The sequence below is a fragment of the Diorhabda carinulata genome, chromosome 4, assembly GCF_026250575.1.
Source record: "Diorhabda carinulata isolate Delta chromosome 4, icDioCari1.1, whole genome shotgun sequence".
Classification (NCBI taxonomy): Eukaryota; Metazoa; Arthropoda; class Insecta; order Coleoptera; family Chrysomelidae; genus Diorhabda; species Diorhabda carinulata.
This window is the reverse complement of record NC_079463.1, coordinates 26,769,966-26,793,369: the sequence shown is the minus strand read 5'-3', so window position 1 is coordinate 26,793,369 and position 23,404 is coordinate 26,769,966. Positions and strand designations below refer to the sequence as shown.

The 23,404-nt window shown below is 32.1% G+C and overlaps 1 protein-coding gene across 2 annotated transcripts in view; it reads left to right on the top strand.

The window, feature by feature from the left end:
- LOC130892350 (beta-glucuronidase-like) overlaps positions 1-23,404 on the top strand; it is a 47,610-nt gene that overhangs the window by 2,505 nt on the left and 21,701 nt on the right. The window contains exons 1-3 of one of the 2 annotated variants that reach the window (XM_057797737.1): positions 10,452-10,589; positions 15,763-15,981; positions 20,123-20,305. In XM_057797737.1, the coding sequence (XP_057653720.1) occupies positions 15,781-15,981; positions 20,123-20,305 (384 nt within the window). In that variant the 5' untranslated portion in view covers positions 10,452-10,589; positions 15,763-15,780. Of the gene's footprint in view, positions 1-10,451; positions 10,590-15,762; positions 15,982-20,122; positions 20,306-23,404 lie in introns of those variants that run through there. The other variant, XM_057797738.1, reaches the window with a different exon arrangement.

Genomic DNA, 23,404 nt, shown 5'->3' with positions numbered 1-23,404 from the left:
CCGAGCATACTCTCATCCAATGGTCTCAGAGATAATCTATTAAAACAGGTCCTTATTAAGTGAGAGAGATTCCTGTCAAGAAGAATTTTATATTCAACTATCAACCATCAAATATTTCTTGAATGACTTTTGTATCGATTACTTTACTAGATGTGGTGGATCTCGATGAGAGTGGTGCTTGTTCCAATAACAAGAATCTTATTTAAAATCGATTCCATTTTTATTTTGTTTCTTAACTCATAATTTGGTTAGGTTGATTTGCCAGCTTCAGATATTCAAACAGGATTTAAGTGTTTATTAAGTGCAAGAGATAAGATTTGACCTTAAAACAAAGTACCACTCTCATCAAGATCCACCACTTTAAGTAAGGTGATCGAAACGTTATACAAGTAATGTTCCATTTCCAGTTTTTCTTAGTTTTAATCCGAAATGGAGACCCCTACTTCTTGAAAGTAATCTAGTTGTTCAATATATGCCCAGGGTAATAGATGGCCTTCCAGATCCTGGAAAAATTCAAAACTCACAATACAATTTCTGAGAATTTTAATCTTATGGCATGGATTTAATATTGCAAAGACTTTTTGAATCGAATCGTAGGGTGGTTCTTTTAACATCCCAAAATGTGATGAAGGTCCATCATAGAAGAAACAGTAACTGCCACGTTGTACGTAATGTTGGCTTTTTCTTTTGCATTGAATGATTGTAACAAAAAATAAGCTTTTAAACCTTTTGATGCTTTTACACATTTTCACTGCATATGAAAACGTTTTCACTGAGAAAAAATGACAGTGTTCTTTAACTGACACTTATAAACTTAAACTGCGTAATCTGTTAAGTTGGAATTTCTGGAACTGTTGGCGATATTCATACTGAATATACTGTTTACACCACCACTACACCAACACTCACAATTACACTGTCCGACTTGCGTTTCGATAACCAATGTTATCGTCTTCAGACTTTGACTAGTAAATTGAAAAGTAGGCTGTAAGGAATTGGCCCTTTGTCCCTTACATCTAGCAATTTTAATGCTCTCAAATGCATCCATTAATTTATTATTGGATACATTTTTTAACAATTTTACATACAATTTTTACGGTCCGTCTACATTTTAAATGAGCTATGTGTTCTTTAAAGCGGACAGTAACGGATCTCGTAGTCTGCTCAATATACTTTCGGTCACAATCACAACTTATTTCATATATACGACTCTTTTCCAAATTTGGTATTTTATCCTTAGGATTGCCCAACAATTGTCTTAATGTGTTGTTGGATTTATAAACCAATTTTAAACCCACTCTGCTAAATATTCCTTCCAATCCTCATGTGTAAAGAGGACTGAAAGGTGTCAGAGCAAATTTTTTTTGTTTTTTATTTTGAGTTTGGAAAAAAGTGGTTTCACATAGAGATTTCTTAAACCTATGAAGATTGATTAACCTATTTACAATTCTTTTTTCATAACCGTTGAGTACAGCTACATTATTGTATCTATGTATGGATGGTGAGTGGAAAGTGGATTAACCGATGTACCAGGAAATGAATACAATGAAAAGAATCAGCCGGGATGTACCTGCACGTAGCGGTGTTTTTCCTAAATACATCAAATTGTAATTGTAATTACAATTGCAATTACAACACACAAGTGTGTTGTAATTATTACAATAACCATGGTCTTCAGAGTCTATAAGTCTATATATAAGAGTGTAATCCTTTCCTTTCCTCTCCTCAATGCCCATTATTTAAGATCTATCTTTATCACCAGATATTTGTCATGAACAGCTTCGTTTATGAATTTATTGAGTTGTTCTGGCGTAAAATATTCTGCTTTTTATCCTTTTAAGTTAACTCTTAATTGTTCCAAAAATAATTTTCGCATCATCTAAATATATATATTTAATAATATAAGTAAGTAAATAGTGTAATTATATTAGTAGATTACAGTTTAAATTGATAATAATTTCCGAGTAATTGATTTAGAAAGCTCTAGAGATTATTAAAATGAGCGAAAATTATATGGTAGATGATTTATTTACTAGAAAACTGCAATTCAAACATTAACCATTGAAAATATTGATTTTGTAGGTAATATTACGTTATTATGTCATAAGATGATAAATTGAGTAAAATATAGAAATTAATAAAAATACAGATAAAGAGAAATAAACATTCGCAAATGCCATGAAATTCAAAATCAAGTTATTCAATAATGATTCTTTGAGAATTATTGACAATCACACACTTTCATAATCAAAAATAAAAATATCTTCATCATCGGTATCGTCACTGCTAAGGTTTATAATTATTTGATCCATAATTACATCTATTGCTAGTACTAATATGAGAAAATCTATTTCATATTTTAGAGAATTGAGTTTTCCATTTTAGTGTTCAAGAAGTAATAAAGTGGTAACCATTGTGACCATTTTGGTCAAGACTTTTTCGATTTCATATGTTTCATACTTCTCTTTGTGAATTTTTATAATCAAGCATGAGTCAACTGTCTACATATCACCAAAATCCTTTCTTAAGAACTCTTTCATGATAACGGTTGTAGGATATTTTTCAGAAAACATTATGATAAGATGCATTATCAATAATAACATTACTTGGTGAATAATTTGAAATAAGTTTTGTTTCTAGTCACCGCTCATTCAGTGAGAAAACATTTTATCATCCACGATAAACTGTTTCGGGTTTTTATGATCCTTTATTCCTGTTATCAGGCCAAACCGTCGTTTTGCTAGTTGAAGGAGTAAATATTCGTTACATCTATGAAAATTATTGGACGACCCTTTTCGCGGTATAATTTATCTATCGTAAAATATTTATCCTTAGTTCTTGAATGTCATATTATTACATTGCTAAACTTTGGTTGGTTGTTATTTTACATGAAGTGAAACATGTATTAAGTTTTCTCTACTAACTGGTACTGAAAGTCTTCTTACACCTTTTGATATAAGCGTATGAAAATAGATGCCAATGTTTTCACTTACAATTCGTTGCCACAATGACCCACCCGTATCTTCGGTCTTTTACTTTTTTATGTTGTGTAAATGATCTTTGCCAATACCGCTATCCTTTTCTGTATTTTAGCCGAAAAAAAAATAGATATCCGACCAACCTCATAAGTTATGTATCCAATGCCAAATTCAATTTTAACTGAACACACTGTTTACTACCACTACACCAACACTCACAATTACACTGTCTGACGCACGTTTCGATAATCAATTTAATTGTGAGTGTTGGTTTATAGGAGCGGGGCCCAACCTACTGCCCGAAGAGGCTAAATCCGGTCCGCGAGCGAGTTGACACTAAATGTATTTTTTGTAAAGTATCTGAAACAATTGAAAATTCTTTTGATGATTCAATTAAAAAATTTCTTCATTTTTTATGTACATCAATATTTTTAGTCCCGTTCTCTACCATATTATTTAATATGGTTTTAGAAGTAATTATTCAAAATTCTAAATTAAAAAGCGAGGGGACAATCTTCAATAACGAATGCTAATGTCTAGCTTTCGCAGATGACGTAGCGTTGATATCAAAATCCAAGAAGCAGTAACTAAATTGGAAGAGGAAGCCAAAAATTTTGGGCTAGAAATAAATCAAGAGAAGTCAAAATATATGATATGGGAGATACACAGAGAGAAACAGAAGATTACTTGTCCTTTAGGACAACCAGACACTAAGAGTACAATTTCGAAAGAGTTTCCAACTTTGTGTATCTAGGAGTAGTAATAGAGGACAATGGAGTAGAAGAATTAGAACTGAGAGCCAGAATAACTAGAGAACACAAAAATTCGGGAGTCTTAGATCACTGATGAAGTCAAAATACGCGTCAAGAAAAACAAAAATAAGAATATATAAAATGGTAATAAGACCCACTGCAAAATGTATGTGAGACATGGATATCAAAAAAGGCAGATGAAGCCATGTTGGAGAGATGGGAGAGGAAGATACTAAAAGCAATCTACGGAGGAGTACACACAGAAGAGTGCTGGAGAAGAAGAACTAATAAACAATTGGAGGAACTTTATGGAGAAGAAGCTACAATAAGCTCGTTTATTAAGGTATAGAGAGTGAGATGGTTGGGACATGTTGAGAGACAACACAGAGAACGGATGCCAAAATTAGTACTGCAAAGGGAAAAAGAGAAAGGGGCGACCAATGAAGAGATGGTATGACTGTAATGGAAGACCTAAAAAATAATAATGTTCAGAATTGGAGAGAAAAAGCTGTGAACTGGAAGGAATGGAGAAATATTGTGTGGAAAATGCAAAATAGAGAACTTTGATGTATGATATATTGCCCTAGGCCTACATGGCCTGTAGAGCATATTGATATAAATATTATTAGTATTTTAGTGCCTCAGACAATATTGTATAAATAAAGTTCAAATTGCGCCGCAGTGGACAAACATGTACTTGTCGCGCAAGGGGAGAAAAGCTTGTGTTCTATTTGCAAGGAAAATGTTTCTATGTTTAAGGAACATAAAATTAGACGACATTACGGTATTAAACATAGACATGAAACCAATACGTCGGTGTGTGCCGCGAGAAAACAATAGTTAAATTACGAGGTGAAATTGACGGACTATCAAAAACTGTTTAACAAAACAAAAAATGTTAATGATTCTATTGTGCGAACTAGATATAGTTCAACCATTTTCTGATGGAGAATTTGTTAACAAGTGAAAGAATTGGGCCTGGAAATGAAAAGTGTATATGAATCTGTGAGTTTATCAAGTATGAGAACGACACGAGCAGTAGATTTAGAAAACGATCTTATGAAGCAAGTAAAATCGACAGCTGTTCACTTTGGAATATTTTTCATTGCCACATATGAAAATAAAGACGTATTTGATACTGTGCTATTGCTATTATTCAACTTTGGTATAAATAATAGTTTTGAAATAACGAAAGAACTTGTTACAATGAATAGTATTGAAACTGCTACGACGGGAGCAGATTTATTAGAAAAATATCCGAGATTTTTGATCCGTACTTTGACTGGAATAAATTAATGGCCATAACTACATAATGGATTAGAATTTAGATTAAGGCAAAAAGTAACAGAATCTAATTAATCATTGCCGTTGAATATACTCCTACATTGCATCATTCATCAACAAAATCTTTGTAGTAGTTACTAAATTTATAAATTTCATAAAATTCCATGCTACGAATCACAGAACATTCAAAGAACTTCTTATAGAAATAGAACAGTTGACGCACTTTTCGACGATCATTTTCCAAAAGAAAAAAATTCCAGGACGCTGCAATTACTCAGCAAAAAATTTCAAAGACAGATTTACAGAATTTCACCGTAATAAAAATGAAATCTGCTTGTTCTAAAATCGTTTGTCATTGGACGTTTCTACGGCACCAGAGATTTACAGCTAGAATTAATAAAATTACAATGCCAAACGCAGATCTCTTTCGCAGGAAATCTTTACTAGATTTTTATGCAGTGCTAGACTCTTGATCCAATTTGAGGAAATAGAATGAAAATGACGACGGCATTTATAAGTACACAAATTTGTGAACAAACATTTTCTACTTTAAAAATAGCTCAACCAGCATCAATCCATGTTAAGGATAAACGTTACCTAACCAAATATGAAAAAATTATTTTCTAAAAAGCAGCATCAGATTCCACATTAATGAATTATGAGTACAGATTTTGTTTTTTTTCCAATCTTAACCCAAATTTATGATTTCGTTTATTTGAAGTATCAACAATCTTTTGAATGTATTTAATTTAAAAGTTGATTAAAAATAACTAGATATTTTAAGGATCCCATAATAAATTTTAAAACTTTACAAATATTTTGAAAGAAAAACAGAATAAGCAAGAAATATTCATGAATTCATTGAAAATGTTGCGTTTTTCAAATTGAAGATGCCCATAAAACAATATAGAGAATCCGGTCCGCGAGATGATATGTAATGTTGAATACGGCCCGCTCACAAAGAAAGGTTGGGCACCACTGGTATAGAGTTAGTTGTGGATAATGTCTTCAGTATGAATATTACCAACAGTTCCAGAAATTCCCACTTAAATCGAATTTCATGACATTATACATAATAAATATCATTTCAAGTTTCGGTCTACTAGCATAAAGTTAATATTTAAAATAGAAGGAGGGAGCTATAGAAGCTTGTTCTAGTAGGATCAAACTGTTGATAGAGAGAAAGAGCATAAACAGGAAATGAAAAAGTTACCGATATGAACTGAGAAAACTTTACGCGAGGAGAAGAAAAACTAAACTAGCAAAAGCTGGTAACAATAAAAAAGTGCAGTGTTCTGGTCCTGGAAATATTTTAATGGATAAATATTGCGCGCTAATCGTCGGCGTTGCGTCGTCAACATGGATAACGTGTCGTTTCTATTTGACTTGAAACAATTTATGGTTGTTTTGTTTCATCATGATAACAGTGAAAAATTATGTTTCTCTGGTTTAAACATATGAAAGCGATGAGAAGAAAAACAATTTAGAGTATCCATAGAAAAACAAAATTTTCTCTTACAATGTTTCCATGATGATTTCCATTCCGAGTCCGTTCAGGCGTTCTACCCAACCGATTTGCTTAATTTTGTTTTTCAATGAAAGGTATTGATGCACAGATCAGCCATCAACCATCGGTTTTCATCTAATTTTCACCATTCTTAAGTTATACTCAAATGCGATTTCCCCCTGGACATTACTTATGGGAGTTTTTCACATACACACGTTCTATCCTCAATATCTCAGGTTCTATTCAAGATAGAGACTTCGTTTTGGTTTAAGAACACTCGCTGAAACACCTTCTTTCTTTTGAGTTTTTGAACATTTAAATCGGTTGAGTTGGAGAGGAGCTAGGCGCGGACATTCAATGTGGAGTTATGGATTTTTGTAGGTTTTTGGCAATTTTTCTACATTCAAAGATCTATATCTTAGGTTCTAATATACCTACAGAGTTCGTTCTTTTCTATTATAAAGATTTCTGATACTTATTTAATGGATTCGATGCGAGCGAAGCCGCGGGCAAAAGCTAGTATTATTATAATAAATAAAAAAATAAACATTAAAACTACCAATAACCCACATGCTTTCATTGTATTGCTTTCATGGTTCTATTTTATGTTATATATGCACTTTTAAACTATTTTTTTTAATTTTCTCAATACTTTCATCGCTTCCCACTCTCATATCAAATCAATTTTTGATTAAAATTTGCTTTATTTTAAAAAAAGTAACATTTGATGCAGGGCGACTCATATTTGAGTAACCACACTGTACTTATCTTTTTCTCATTTTCAAGTGACGCTTTTAACTCAATTATAGTGTAAAGGCACATGATAGAAGAATATATAAACAAATTAACCCAGTTTTTCATCAGATTCGTCTCCGCTGTTCTACTTTGGAAAATAACAAAGATAAACAATTTTGTATTGATATGAATAATGTATGTTGAAATTTAGAATGTATCTTTCGTTTAGCTTTAACATGGCACGGCTAAAACATTTGTGATAACTGGTACGCGTTTACTTTTCAATTTCATTTGTATTTATCATACGTGCTTCTGTTGCAGGAAATAAATTTATGTAATGAGGTGGTGAACATTTAAAGGTAATATACTTCTAAATAACCTAAAGAATGTCGTATCGAAACACCTTGCAACCTCTATACTAGTTCCTTGGAATTTTCCCGTGATTAACCGAATGACATAAATCTTGTTTATCCTGACCAAATTTACATATAATTAGATTATCTGCCATTTCTGTAGATGTTGTAATTGTGACAGAAAATTTAATTTTTTCTCAACACTCTTAAAGGATACAATAATCAAAAGCAGTATCTATTTTTTAAAACTATGTATTTGTTAATTTGAGGAATATTTAAAAAGTAGCCAAATCTCGCTAAAAATTGAAAAAATAAGAACAAAAAATTATTTATCAACAAATTATAAACCTCCCTAAAGTATCAATAGACTGCACAGAATTCGGGTTTTTTGGTTGAATAGGTGCTCATATGATAAGAAAGCCTTGTTTCAATTTCTACTATGGAACGTTAATTAGTCACGAAATATTTCCATGTTATACTTTCCAAGAGCTGTACACATTCAAATTAAGATTAAGGCTCATGGAACTGTTTTGATCCTACAATATGTGATTCAAGTCATGACTCACCATTTTGTTATACCCTGATAGTTGAGGTTTGTCTCTTCCCTAAATTTGAAGGAAACTTGTTTTGATTGGAAAAAATAACTACATTAATAATGAATTATTTTGTATTACTTACTATAGGTACTTTCGCAATTTTTAGAATTAATTGAACAAGGAATTTTGCCTTGCTTATGTACAATAGTTTATACATGATGTGTCATATCATTAAATAAAATCATTATTGTATAAATATAGCTTCATGATTAATGTACATTTTCAGTTCCTTTTAGATCAAGAGCTGTCAATTATTTCATGTATCTTGGTCTATTCCTTATATAACTTTTTAGATCAGTCTTGAATCTTTTTTGTGTATTTTTTCATATTATCGGGTAAGTTTTTATATAAAATGTGCCTGAGTACAAATAACTTCTCTGTTCCATGTTTGTGTTGTATGTGTGTAACATACTTTTATTTTTTTCTAGTTTCATAGCTATGTGTTCGACCCTGTAATTTACCTCTATTTGAGTAATATCTTAAGTTGATGTATATAATAAATTTGTCAGATATCTAATACTAACGCTTCGGTAAAAAGTTTATCAATGGGATACCTATGATGCTTGTTCAGAAGTAATTAGTGAAAAAGTGCATTATAGTGTGTTTTGAAACACCTCTGGAGCCTATGATTCCATAACTTGCCTGTGATTGCACTAAACTCCGATAAACCATAATTCCTTTTTTTATTCAAGAACTCAACAATTTTATAATTTCATAGGATGCTTCTAAATTTTTTTGTTACGTAGTCCTCATTAGATTTTCATCTGAAAGAACGATTTAACATTATTCCCAAATATTTAATTTCATTGTGAAAGAATATTGTATAGTTATAATCAAATTTTGGAAAAGATGTCTCGATGCTGCCGAAATGGTAAATAAAATGTTTTTTTGAAATTCAACGAGAATAATCTGTTGTTCTCGATTTTCCAGATAACTTTCGAAAAAACTATAGGCTGAACACGATTTCCTAAGGTTTCTAGTGTGAATGGAAGATTTACGGTGTCGAATGCCTCTTCCAAATCAAGAAATATCCCTATTACTTATTTATGCATTCGTAAATAGTGTATTGCATGTTGAGTTGACTTATGATTTCTAAATGCAAATTGAGAGTTTGAAAGTAAATTACGTTTTTCCAAGAATTTGTTCACACTTTTTTGCCAAAAATAGATTTTATTTAGCAATGTCATCTCCTTCAAGAACAATACAATCTCTCCAACGCTTCTTTAACTTCTCGATGCCATGTTTGTAGAAGGATTAGTCTTTTGCATAAGAATTGGCTTCAGTTTCAACAATTACTTCTACATTTGAAATTTTTTTGAAATCAGCGAATAGCCGGGAGCCACTGGGAGCCAGATCTGGATTATACGGTTGATAAGGAAGCCAGTCGAATACTGAGCCCATAACCTTCACTTCAGATGAGGATCGTTTTGATTTTATTCCGTATTGAAGTGTTGAATCCATGTTTCCTCTATTGTTACATAACGACACAAAAAATCTGATTTATTACGTGTAATTACGGCTCTGAATCATCAACACGTTGTTGTTTTTGATCGACTGTAAGTAATCGTGGCACCCACTTGGAAAAAAGCTTTCTCATAGTCGAATGTTCATGAATAATTGTAAAATCACTGTCTTCGGATATCTTTACGGCCTCAGCTATCTCACACAATTTCAATTACGATCAGATATAACTCATTTGTAGACTTTTCCGATGTTTTCTGGAGTAACCACCTCATTTGGACGACCAAAACGTCCACCATGATCGGTGTCTGTACGACTACGTTTAAATACATCAAATGTTTCTTTCCGATGGAGTAGAGTCCATATAAAACTTTTGAAGCCATTGCTGAGCTTGTATAGTATTTTTTTCCATCATGAACCAATGAAAAATTAACAGACGAAATTGTTTTGAATACATTGATTTAAAATAACAAAAGTAGCTTCACTTAAAAGGCAGTCACTGACTTATCGAAATTTCATGAAATTTTACACATAGTCACACGTAGTCGAATAATAGTATGGTGTATAATAATCTTAGGGTAAGTACGAAGTTTGTTCTGAATCATTGCCAATATCTTTGATTGCATCGTAAACTTATATCAATTTTCGGTTAACTTTCCTTTGTTTTAGTGTATGATTTTTCACATCCTCGCATTGTATGATGCGATACATGTTAAAATATTGAATTACAGTTATGTTAAATTCCTATAATAATAGCATTTTCTCATTTATTTTCATGCTCTCGTCTTGGGCATTCAAACATCGAAAATAACCCTTCGTCTTTGGATATGTACACGTCAACACCAAGTCAAGTCTGGTCACATACGAAGCAGTTTCTAAGATTATTCTTCTACCTTCCCTATTTCATAAGCTTGATATCTCAGGTAATCAACTACTATATGATTTGTAATGTAAAAGTTTGCAGGTATATAATTCGTTCATTCAATAAACATCACAGGTACTCAAGCTATTAAACAACGTTGTGACACCTTGTGATTGACATAATGGTTAAAAGACAAAAATTTAATGTTTCCGTAGGAGCACGCGAACATTATTTAGTGTGAGAACTTCTGGTAAATATGCAAGATGATCTGACATAAAATTCATGGATCTGAATCATGTACTTAGTGTGATTCGTTCCAGTAAAATTAAATATGGCGAAATGTAGCGTATATCATTCAAGAAAAGATTCTGTTGAATCAGGCTGTTGTATCGTAACATTTTCAAAAGAATAATTTTTAGTATTATCGAACGATCTTAATAATATTTATAATTTTATAGCAGTAAATATATAATTACGTTTTGCAATTCTAATTATTTTTGACATTTTTGCATAGATAATCGCTTTCTGAATAAATAATTACCATAAAAAATACTCGAGGATATCACGATATGCTAATTTATATAATATTTTTTGCCATATTGTCTAAATATTATTAAGTGTATAATTAATTTGATTGAAGCATTCCAGATATAATTCACAAATGACAATTAAAAATGCGACTCAAAACCACTTACTATTTGTAAATTTCTGCTGAAAAGAAACAAGTTTTTCAAAAAAATTATTACGTGCAATAAGAGGTGGATGACGTACTGTATACACATACAATACATTACTGTAGGAAAGAGATTCTTACTAAAGAAGCTTCACAAATAGTTGCAAAGCCCGTGTTGACGTTGAGGGTATGGAAGTGGTACGAGAATATTGTTTTCCATGAGCTGTTCAAACTATTTTTCTTGATATGTTGAATTGTCCACAAAAGGAGGGTAAAGTTCGTAAAATTTCCACGGTAATTGAACTATAAAAATCGAAAATTGTATGTCATGTTTATATTGTTGACAAAACTTTGAGGTCGGATGTTATTGTTGCCAAACATGAAAAAATATCATATTTTAATAATTAATGGCATGTTATTGAGTAAGAGTAGACAAAAAATGTTAGTCTCAAAAAAACATTTCAGGCTTCACGTTAAACAAGCCGTGGGAACAAAGACTTTCTTGCAATTTTTGCTTACGAGCAACCATCTTATGAAAATTTGCAAAAAAAGTTACTGGAAAACAACAATTCATCAAACTAAGATAGATGAAAATCATTATATGCTTTTGATTGAAAACGGTGGAACAATGATCGATGATCAAGCCCCTATAAGCTCTGATTTGTTAACTGCATTAATCACCATTTGTATAACCTCAAAATACAATAATTGAGCTATTTATTGTAATTCTTCTTCTAATCCTGTACTATTCCAATTTAATATACTGGATTCGAGTTCTCAATTAATCCAGGAAATATTATTTTTTCTACGATGTTAAGATTATGTCCATTGCTCCAGGTATGGTTTGAAAGACAGTTGGAATGAATAGTAATCTGGATAACTTCTCGTAAGTTGACTTCAGATTTTGTCAAATTGGTGATATTTAGCTTCTTGTTATCAATCTCAATATTCTGCGAACCTAAACGTATCCATTTACTGAAATGGTTAATACCTATTAGACAATTATCTGTCTCCTTACTTCACGTCTTCTTTAGAAGACATGCTGAACGCTTATCTTGTTATTCCTTGTTCAATGTTGACCATTTAGATGCAATACCCTATGCAGCTTTAGTGAAAATTATAGATATTTGGTAGAGCCAGCGATTAATTGCGATTATTACTATTGTAACAAGTACTGTTGGAACTTTCGAAAAACTGAAAACCGAAATATTTAAATAACGTCGTCTGGACAAATCAACTAAATTACAATTGTTAATCAACATATTGGCTTCATTTTTTTCATTCAACAATTGCAATTGTTTTTTCCTGTGGAATTGTGCTTTTTACCTAAAATGTGCAAAACAGAACCCTTGCAATTATTAAAAAACATATTATATATATGGTTCCGATGCATTTGTGCCCCCCCCAACTGTATTTTCTCAACAACTGATGCGATTGAAGTAGACGATTAGAAAAAAATTTATCATTTATCACGATAGAATTTATCTAATTAATAGAATATATTATTGATAACCGTTCAAAATTTATCATGTCTTGAACATATTAGTAAACATTTACTTTAGTAAGCTGCAATATCAGCTATGTATTTGTATTAATAATAAACAAAATATGACTCCCATTGATAATAGCTATTACACTATATGAATGTTTTTGAGAATGAATTTGGTTATAAGGATATTAAGGATTCTTAGAGATAAAAATGGATAGAATTTTTAATTGTTGAAGTTGAGTCATTTTCACTTTAAAAACCCATTTATTGGGATGAATCGGTCGCTGTCTCCGGTTCATCATTGTATAGATTTACTTTAGATCTTTTTTCTTTCATTATATTGTAATTCCTGTCCTGAGTAAATTTTCCACTAACTCCACCTAACTTCCACTAACTTATTAGAAGTGTCATTATAAAGTTTGACGTCAAAAAAGTGAACCAGAGTTATGCAATAAATTAAAAGAAAAAATATGTCCACCGAAATTGTGATAATCGAAAAATTGGAGTATCAAGTAACTGTATTTAAAAGGGTTAAGAGGTAAGCAGATTTACGAAGATATGCTTAATACCCTTGGTTAGGTTAGGTCCTTCGTATACGACTGTAAAAAATTGAACTGCAAGCTTCAAAAGATGTAAATTTTCCATTGAAGATGATGACCGATCAGGAAGGCCAGTTTCTGTGTCAGGCCCCGCAAATATCGATGCATGATTTTATCAGTCCGTCGAATTGGGCTCATATATATGATATATGAAGCACTGAATATTTCATACGAACGCGTTCATCATACAGTTCACGTCAATTTGGACATGAGAAAAATTGCTGCAAAATGGATCTCCAAATGTTTGAATGTTGACCAAAAGCGTGCAAGGGTAGAAGCATCGCGTTCGATTTGTGCTCGATTTGAAAACAATGTAAACTTCTTAAACCGAATTGTTACTATGGATGAGACTTGGGTACATTTCTACGATCCAGAAACGAAGCAACAATCGATGGAATGGTGATTTAGGGTTTGAATTACTAGAACACCCCACTTATTCACCAGATTTGGCTCCGTCCAACTATCATCTATTTCCTCAACTAAAAAAAAAATTAATAGGTCGTAAACTTTCTTCCAAGGAGGAGGTAATAAAAGCTGTGGAGGTCTGGTTTGCAGAGCAACAAACATTTTTTTAAAAGGTCTAGAGACGCTGCAGGTTCGCTGCAATAAAAGGATCCAATTAAGAGGAGAATATGTTGAGTAGTGAACCATTTTGACATTGAAATTTTTTTTTGGTTCTATAGTAGGCTAAAAATTTATTCGTTTCAATCGTCACAACAACCTCTTACAAACACTGATAACTGCAATCTACGGGTCGTGTTAATGTTAAGCACTTTATTTATGGAATTCTCAATCACCAATTCATGATTTCATATTGGGATTTAGCTTCTGCATCATAGGAATTATGCTGCTATTCATTTTCAAATAAACTATACTAAAAGCCTATCATTGACGCTCTCGTTAACGTTACGTTCGACTTTGCGTTGGCTAGGCGTTGGAGCGAGCACGGACTTTTGAGTTTATAAATCACAGTTCATAATCTGTTTAATTTATGTTGAATGCGAATAAGGGCGCCAACGTGGGCGCCAGCTTAAAAGTTTATAAATTGACCTTTAAGATGGGTTTATAAACTTTTACGTTCGCATCCGCGCTGACGTCTCGCTGGTGTTGGCACGCGAGCGGGGGCGCTTCTGTTGATAACGGTCGTCAATTTACAAACGTTTAGGCTCGCGTTCGCGCTGGAGCCCTCGTTCGCGTTCAATATAAATTGAACAGTTTACAAAGTGTAATTTATAAACACAAATGTAATTTATAAACACAAATGCCTGCACTTGCGTTTCAACTCCTAGTCAATGTAGACGTAACTCCAACGAGAGTTCATCGCGGGTACGAACGTACAGTTTATAAATTCAACTTAAATCACACACCAAATTATGAATTGACCTTTGGAATTAACTTGCCGTTCCACTCAAGCCGAAAACAAATCTTTTGAAATTATCTTATATATTAAAAAAATTGATGATTTCCATTCCGAGTCCGTTCAGGCGTTCTACCCAACCGATTTGCTTAATTTTTTTTTCAATGAAAGATATTGATGCACAGATCAGCCATCAACCATCGGATTTCATCTAATTTTCACCATTCTCAAGTTATACTCAAATGCGATTTCCCCCTGTACATTACTTATGGGAGTTTTTCACATACACACGTTCTATCCTCAATATCTCAGGTTCTGTTCAAGATAGAGACTTCGTTTTGGTTTAAGAACACTCGCTGAAACACCTTCTTTCTTTTGAAGAGTTTTTGAACACTTAAATCGGTTGAGTTGGAGAGGAGCTAGGCGCGGACATTGAATGTGGAGTTATGGATTTTTGTAGGTTTTTGGCAATTTTTCTACATTCAAAGATCTATATCTCAGGTTCCAATATAGCTACAGAGTTCGTTCTTTTCTATTATAATGATTTCTGATACTTATTTAATGGATTCGATGAGAGCGAAGCCGCGGGTAAAAGCTAGTGAGAATTGAAAATTAAAAATCTCTCGGTGTATGATGAATATTCCTAAGCCAGTATAGGTAAAAATAATAACCTGGCCTGTATATATTTTGCTCTCAGTAAAGTGAAAGAACGAAAATCCTGAAAAAAATTCCTATTTAATGCTTCATCTACAAGATAAGAGAAATAATTCTCACAAACTCTTCTTTTAATACATCGTTGAAAATGATTAAGAAAACCCCTGACTTAATTAGTCATTTTACTTATATTGAACAATTACACAAGTTTTTTTGATTTGATTTGATTACTTATCAATTATTTCGTTGTGTTGATATTGCAGTGTCTTAGACAACATAATATTTAGGTTGTAATAAAGACGTGAATCGCACATAATGTTGCCCGTTTCATTACTACATTACTATTACACACATTGTATTAGTGGTTGGGGGCATTATCATCATCAAATAATAATTTTCGTAAAGGTCGTAAAAAATTGTTTTATTTTTTATGCAGTTTTAAAATAATTCTATTTGTTTCAGATCTACAAAAATTGAATTATGAATCTTATATCTGTGATATTCACCATATTTGTTCAATTCTGTGTATGCGAAATCCATAGAGGAGGTATACTTTATCCAAAAAACACCGAAACTAGACAAGTCGTTCCTTTAGATGGTTTATGGTATTTCATAGCACCCAATACTACAAATCCGTTTATAGGATTTGAAAACCATTGGTACAAAAGAAGTCTTAAAGAGGTAAAAATAAATACTAAAATTAATATAACAACCCAAAATTTTTACTTGTAATAAATAATAGAGAAAAATATTATACTCTATTATCTTGAAGGAAGCTCAAATTCAATGTAATTCGTCATTATCATGACAAGAAGATTTTTATTAAATTAAATCTGGATTAATTTTAACTTGACAATCTTTGAAAACACTAATGACAGAAGATGTTGCATACTTTTTTCAAACATACAACGTGGGATAAAGCCTTGTCAATTTAATACATTTAATTTGTTAAAAATTGTAAAAACATGTTAATAAGAAGAATTACAATCCATCTCACAATTTCGCCGCTTTTTCAGCCCAATTGCTATGACTGAATGGTCCAACTGTCTACCGACCACAATATATTTCCATATTCAAAGTATAAGATACTTTTTGTTCCATATTTGCTTGGTTTATATGGGATATACTGTCCAAGTGCACATTTACCTCTAAAGTCTTCTAAAATATGTCATTAATTGTGTCTTTTTGACATAGATGATAATATTTTCTACAGTTTATAACAAATAAGCTGAGTAGGTCCCTTTCAACTGCAAGCAATCACTTCCACTTATTTTGGCTTCAAATTGAAGGCACCCTTTTAGGAATCTAAGATTTTCATGACTTCCTTTGAATATTCCCGCAAAAAACATCGGATCCAGAACTGCTATCATTTCAGCTCGCTCAGTTTGCTGGCAATCTGTCTGCTTCGAGAATTTGTCTCGGAGATTACATATTCATTCATGTAAGTGAATCCAAAATACAGAAAAGAATCTATTTCCAACTTTGCATTTCTTGCGAAAATATTATGTGAGCGAGTTTTACACTGTTTTGGAGGAATTGTTTCCACAGTGTATCTCTACTAATTATTGGTATTTCAGTCTTAACAATCTGAGCCATATAGCCCATATTGAAAACAGGAAACACAAAAAAAGGTTATAGCGATAGGATATTTTAAATCCTTTAGAGTAAACAACCATAATGAATGAGTAAATTATTCAAAGAAACCAAACAGGCTACCGAGCATATAAAAAATTCCGGCATCTAATGCTATGCAAAAAATCAGTAAACGTACTGAAATGAAAATATACAGAACAGCAATAAGGCCAACAGTAACCTATGGAGGAGAAACGATAAATCTAACAAAAGCTGATGAAGAAAAATTTCGAAAGAAAAGTGATAAGAAGAATATATGGGCCAAAAAAGTTAGGTGAAGGACAATATAGAATCCTTATGAACGTTTAAACTACAGAAATAGTAAATTAAGAGATATACGATGGTTGGGATACATAAAACGAATGAAAAATGTAAAAAAAGTAACAGAATGAAAGCCGTTAGGACACCGGCTTATAGAAAGACCCAAAAGCCAATAGAAAAGTCAAGTATCAATTGATCTGAACAAAGTGAAAGTCTGCATATGGTGGAGTAATACCCTGGATAAGAAAACATGATAAACATAGCGGAAAAAGTGAAAACATGCAATAAAGTTCGGTATAAAAATATTAAAATGGTTAGAACGTGGATTCAGTCACCACAAGAAATGGAGAGCTTTTGATTGAGCGGTTATGATTTCTATTGGAATATACAACCAATTATATATTATCAGTAATCAGAATTCGAACATTTCTAAAGATTTTTCTGTTTTGAGTTCAATTTTTCATCTCAGCTGTTTTCATTTTCATAATAATAATAGTGATAATATATAATTAGAACAAACCGATTAATTAGGTACTTACCAAGGTAGTCATATCCTTCTGTCTTAACATCACCTTGTTCACTTTCACTTTTCTCAGTTCCACGTATTTCTTGATCAATTTCGGGATCCCATGATCTTGTTTCAACATAGTCCTCTGCACCAGATTTTTCTGATTTTTCAAAATCATCATTCCAATTCGTTTTCGAATACAATCTATTGGAAATAAGAATTGCTAGTAGTATTCTTCCTGTTTCCAATCTGTGTCATGAGTTTTCTGTTGCATCAGCTACTGTATTAATAAATACCATCTTAAAATAGCAACAATACATATCAAGATGCTTAAAAAAATCGTTATATTTGCAAGGAGTCTGCATAAGCAAATGTTCTAATTGCAGTGTTAATATTACTATATACAAATAAGACAATGTTAGTTATATTATTAAAACTTGATCAATAAACCAAGTTAATGTTTAATATGCAGAATTTTATAAAACGACTGTGTGTTTTTATTGTGCACACAGTCCGATGATTAGCGATGTCTATCTACATTTCCACGCAATGGCTAATTATTTTATCCGCAATTAGATTGCTTTGCCAAATGACATTTTAAATTTGACTTTTGATCTGTTGTGCGAGTGGCTTTTTCTGTAAACTGAAAAATAAATACTAACTGAGTTTTACCGTGGTTGTCGGAAAAATAGCGTGTACAACATTTGTTGAAAATTCGATTTCACACTTGTTTGCTTAAGCAACTCGTCAACGGCTTGTGACTAAATTTTGTGTGAAATCTTCTGTTTTCAAAACTTGTTATACAATCTATTATTATACGCATGCTCTATTATTAATTCAATTTTTATTCATGTAAACTTGAATTAAAAATATCACTTTTGATGTTAGTCATAAAATTCCTTCAACAAATAATGTTTCGTTTTATGCTTGTAGTTGCTGTAGTGTATTTCTAAATTTGAAAAAAAAAGATCCTCAAAGAATTTACTAAAAACTATTGGAATTCCCGGGATTGTACCACCATTATTTATAGTTTAAATTTAATGCTGAAAATAAGCTCATGCGCGTCATTGTTTGAAAACGATTGTCAATTAAAAACTATCGTGGAGTTATCATAAAAGTTTCATTAATATGAATAATTTGTTCACAATTACTTTTTTTCGAAATCGGTAGTAAAGTGAAACATTATATTATTGCCGATTGATTAGTCGATAGTAATTGGCGTTGAAATCTCTTTTTAGTGCTTAGACACTGAACTGTCATACGATTCCTGTTCGATAGCAGTCAATTATATGTCAACTAGCTTAACATTACGAATAATTCAATATTAAGAATAACAAGAAATAAGATTTGAATGCTAATTTTTAAAAAATAATCATATTATTCAGCTGTGTAACTCGGCACTCATAACCTATTCTGCTCGCCTCAATTCCGAATATTTTACGTTTCCTATGAAGTTTTATAAATAATGAAATATTCCATCTGTTTACAAATAATCAATAAACAGATCGACGAAAAACAATTTTTCAATAAATGCCTTTTATTGACATTGATCCAGGAGAAAATTATTTATTGTGATTTTTCTTATTAACTATGAGCAAAGTATTTATACTTTGAAACTTTTACGACACAATCTTGTTTTATATGTAAATAACAAGGGATTCTCGTAGCAAACCACAATTATTTAAGTAATCTTTTAGTTTAGAATGATGAAGAAAAAGAAAAGTTTACTAATTAACAATCGTCAAGTTTGCTTATAAATTCATGAAATACATCAACAGGAATAGATTTTCTAAAGTTTATATCAAACGATAATTTTTAAAAAAAATTTATTTCAAGTACATTACCTTTGGCAAATTTAGATTGAGACAAGGTAGCCTGGTCTGGTCTTCGCCACATTTGTTAACTACGGCATCATGTATTTGTTTCCAATAAATAGTACCTTCCCCATCATCCTTTCTAACCGCCATTACTTATTATTGGAAATCTTTTGGAAGTTCAGAATCTACTTCAGATTGTATACAACATGTAGATATTTTTATCGAGAGTTTCATTATTGGTGCTAACTATAGCGTATTCTATAATACTGGGCACCGAATCTCCCTCATTTTGACCTTGATATGGCTGACAAAATCTCAAGGATATAGAGTGCAATTATTTTGGTCTTCAAAACCAACAGAATATATTTATGAGCAAGGAGTAATTTCACACTTGCCATGGCTACTGATGCTTTTGTGTCTTATGAAATAGTGACGTTGTTTTACTTATAGAAAAATTTGCTTTTATTAATGAAAGTTATTTATATATACTATTAATTACCCAAAATCAATCGATTCATTAATAAATAAATTAATAGAAGTGAATAAAATTGTTTCGCCAAGTTATTTATATTAGTGATGGTCTTTATAACGTTTTATGTTTTAGGTTGATTATTTTGAACTACATTTAATGCCAGTACCTGCTAGCTATAATGATATAACGACTGATAAAAAAATTAGAGATCACGTAGGGTTAGTATGGTACGATAGATCCTTTTTTGTTCCTACAAGTTGGCAATCTGAACGAGTGTGGCTAAGATTTGGTTCAATATCATATGCTGCGCAAGTGGTAAGTACAATTTTTTTATTTGAAATATTAAAGTTTCCGGGATAACTATACGAAGTGTAGCAATTGAGTTTCGAAATTTACAAAAAAAACAAGCAAATACTCAAAATTCTATTATCACAATGATCTCAATGTTGCTCCAACGAGTCGAAGTATCATTAGTTATCGTCTGTGGTTAATCCGAGTATAATCATAGTTATGACTCCTTTGACCTCCTTCACGCTCCAATGATGAGCTATTTTTAGGTGTTATTTCCTGTTATGAAATAAAAAAAATCGTTAGGGGCAATATCAGGACTATGGGGTGGCTGTGGTATTGATGAAATGCCTTTTTTTGCAAAAAAACTCTTGCAAAATCAATGCGGAATGAGCTGGTGTGAAAGCGGATCAGTGCGGTATTGGTAAGATTTAGCACATATATCATACAATATTCTGGCTGATGTTCGATCTTTAGTTAAACTCGTCGCACCTATATTGCCAGTCTAACAATATTGTGACGGGCTTGAACGAAAATGTTTGATTTTACAGTTAGTAATTGCACTGTGTTTGGAAGAAAGAGATGATCAAATCGTAGAACTTGAATGGACTATACCAGAAAACGCAGATTTTGGGTAAAATCAATTTAGAAAACAAGATCTGCAGTCTTACCGTATTTACTAGACGACAAGATAACATTTTTCCAGTAAGACGGTTTGGTGACTACTAGAAAATGTAAACGCCGCTTCAAACTAACTACAATCTACTCCTCAGACACTCGACCGACTTTATGATCGGAGTCGGATGGGAAGTATGTATGATATTTGGCTACTAGGGCTCTGTTACACTACGATGGCTATTGACAACGAAAATGAGCCATTTGAGTAACAAAAAACAGCCACAGTCACAGAGGCTGTTCTCAACTAAGTATACGGTAGCTGGCCACCTGCGCCGTGACTGCTCCGCGCTGTGGAAGTCTACTGTTTAAAATTTGGTTAGATAACAACCACGTCACCAGAGACGTAGCTAGTGCCAGCGTAGTGTAACAGGACCTCCACCTTCCATCTAGCCTTTAGCACAAAGAAAACTTGAGTTTTCGGCCGCTGCAAGACACTACCATAGATTTGTCCAGTCACTGTGTGGTCGGCAGGATTATATTCACGACAAAATGCCGTCGTGGATAGTGAGTAAGACGATCAACATGGTCTTCATTCGCGATTTAAAAATCTTCGCTTTTTGAACGTTCCTCTACGAGTTCCACCCTCTACTGACGGTTTTTGTGTTGATATTCTATTCAGCGGACATCGCATCGTTAATCGACGGTTAAACTTCTCCACGTAGATCGTTTTCAAATGATTAATCCTTTTATGAACCGCTTGGCTTATTGCAACTCGTGTGTTTTTGATCGAACACTTATCTTTATAAACCAATTGCATTTTGCGGTGGAAGTTTTTATGAAAAAATGCAGGCGTGCGGTTAGTTTTGTCTCGCGATGACTTGATTTTTGGTTTTAATTGACACACCTCATAGAGTGTTACAATATATTAGGGTGTCAACAATAGTTTACTTATGCGAGATTTAGTACAATCAAAAGCAAATATGCAGCACCACTAAATGGGAGATGGGCTACAAATTATATAACATATATAAGAAAATGTGATGTTCGTAAATTGGTCCATCTCAGTTTCCTTCCAGATATATAATCGAAATATAATAAAAAAATGAGTTATTAATAAAAACATTACTTTCTATAACCTTTGGCTTCAATATAATGGCTGTATTTACATTATTGTTTTCATTTTAACAATTAGCTTTATTTATTTATTTCTTTTACATCAAATTTGTGGTTGACAACTCCATTTTCTTAGAGGTTTTGCTTCGAGGTTTTCCCTCCTATCTCTTCTAAAAATAAATAGATAGCCTAGAGTTTATAGGATATTACGCCCTCGAATGCAAAAGATAAAATAATTTGCTCGGATGTAATATTTATCTATTGATAACATAGACGAAGGCAATAACAGATTTCGTACTGTGTTGCTAAACGTTTAAAAATTGGAACATCTAATTTAAAATAAACAGAAAGTTATGTATGTTATTGATATAATTCTTAAATAATATACTATATCGTATATTACCTATAATGGAGCTTTTGTAATATATTTTCGGGCTAACCAATGATGGTTGACAATATTCGTTGTATTAAAACATCCAAACTACTTTGAAATGAACTTGAATACTGAAAAATCCTATTGTATGAAAGTTTATAATTTTCTATAAGTATGGTCGTTAGAGTCACATCGATACAAAATAAAGTACGTAATTTGATACCTTAATAGAACTCAAATGTCCAAGGGAATCAATCATCTATGATATGGATCCCTATTAGGATACAATAAACCTTGAATTTAAGTAGCTAAAATTATGATTTTTCTCAGTCACATTAATATAAGACAAAAATCTGGTGATTCGAGAGGATACGTTAATGAAGGAGAAAAATAAGGAAGGCTTTTGTGTCCTTCTACTATATGACTAATAATGGTTCCCACCAGAGGTGCGTTTTACATACTTGAGATTGTATCTCTGGGTTACATTCGGGCAATGTTTTTAAATTTCAATAATTATTATGTCAAAACAGTTTTGTCGCCCTGGATATAAACATGAAAGTACTTAATATCCTTTAGGTTTTGTGATTTTCCTCTTATATTTTAAACAACAACTGAGTTTTTTTGCCGAATCCAGACCAAGTAGACATAAATAAATACATATTTGAGACAAAAACGTGACAACTAGTTGTTTAACCATGTGATATTTGCACAAGGAAGATCATATCTTTCTCTTATCTTCATTCCATATCGAAAAATAAAACGCGAATGTTTCTGAATGCGTGAAATTCATTTCTTGAACAAATTGCTATTTCAGTTATGCAACAAAGGCAGTTCATAAATAAACTAAGTGTATCATTTTCTTACCTCAGACTTCTTTATTTTCTTATTCTCTTCTTATTTTCTAATATTCCTTGTTTTCTTTCCAATATTATTCACTGAGTTTGTATTTAATTATAAACAAATATCCTCCAATGCATCGGCTTTGTTGAAACGATTTTTATAATTCTATCAATTTCCACTTT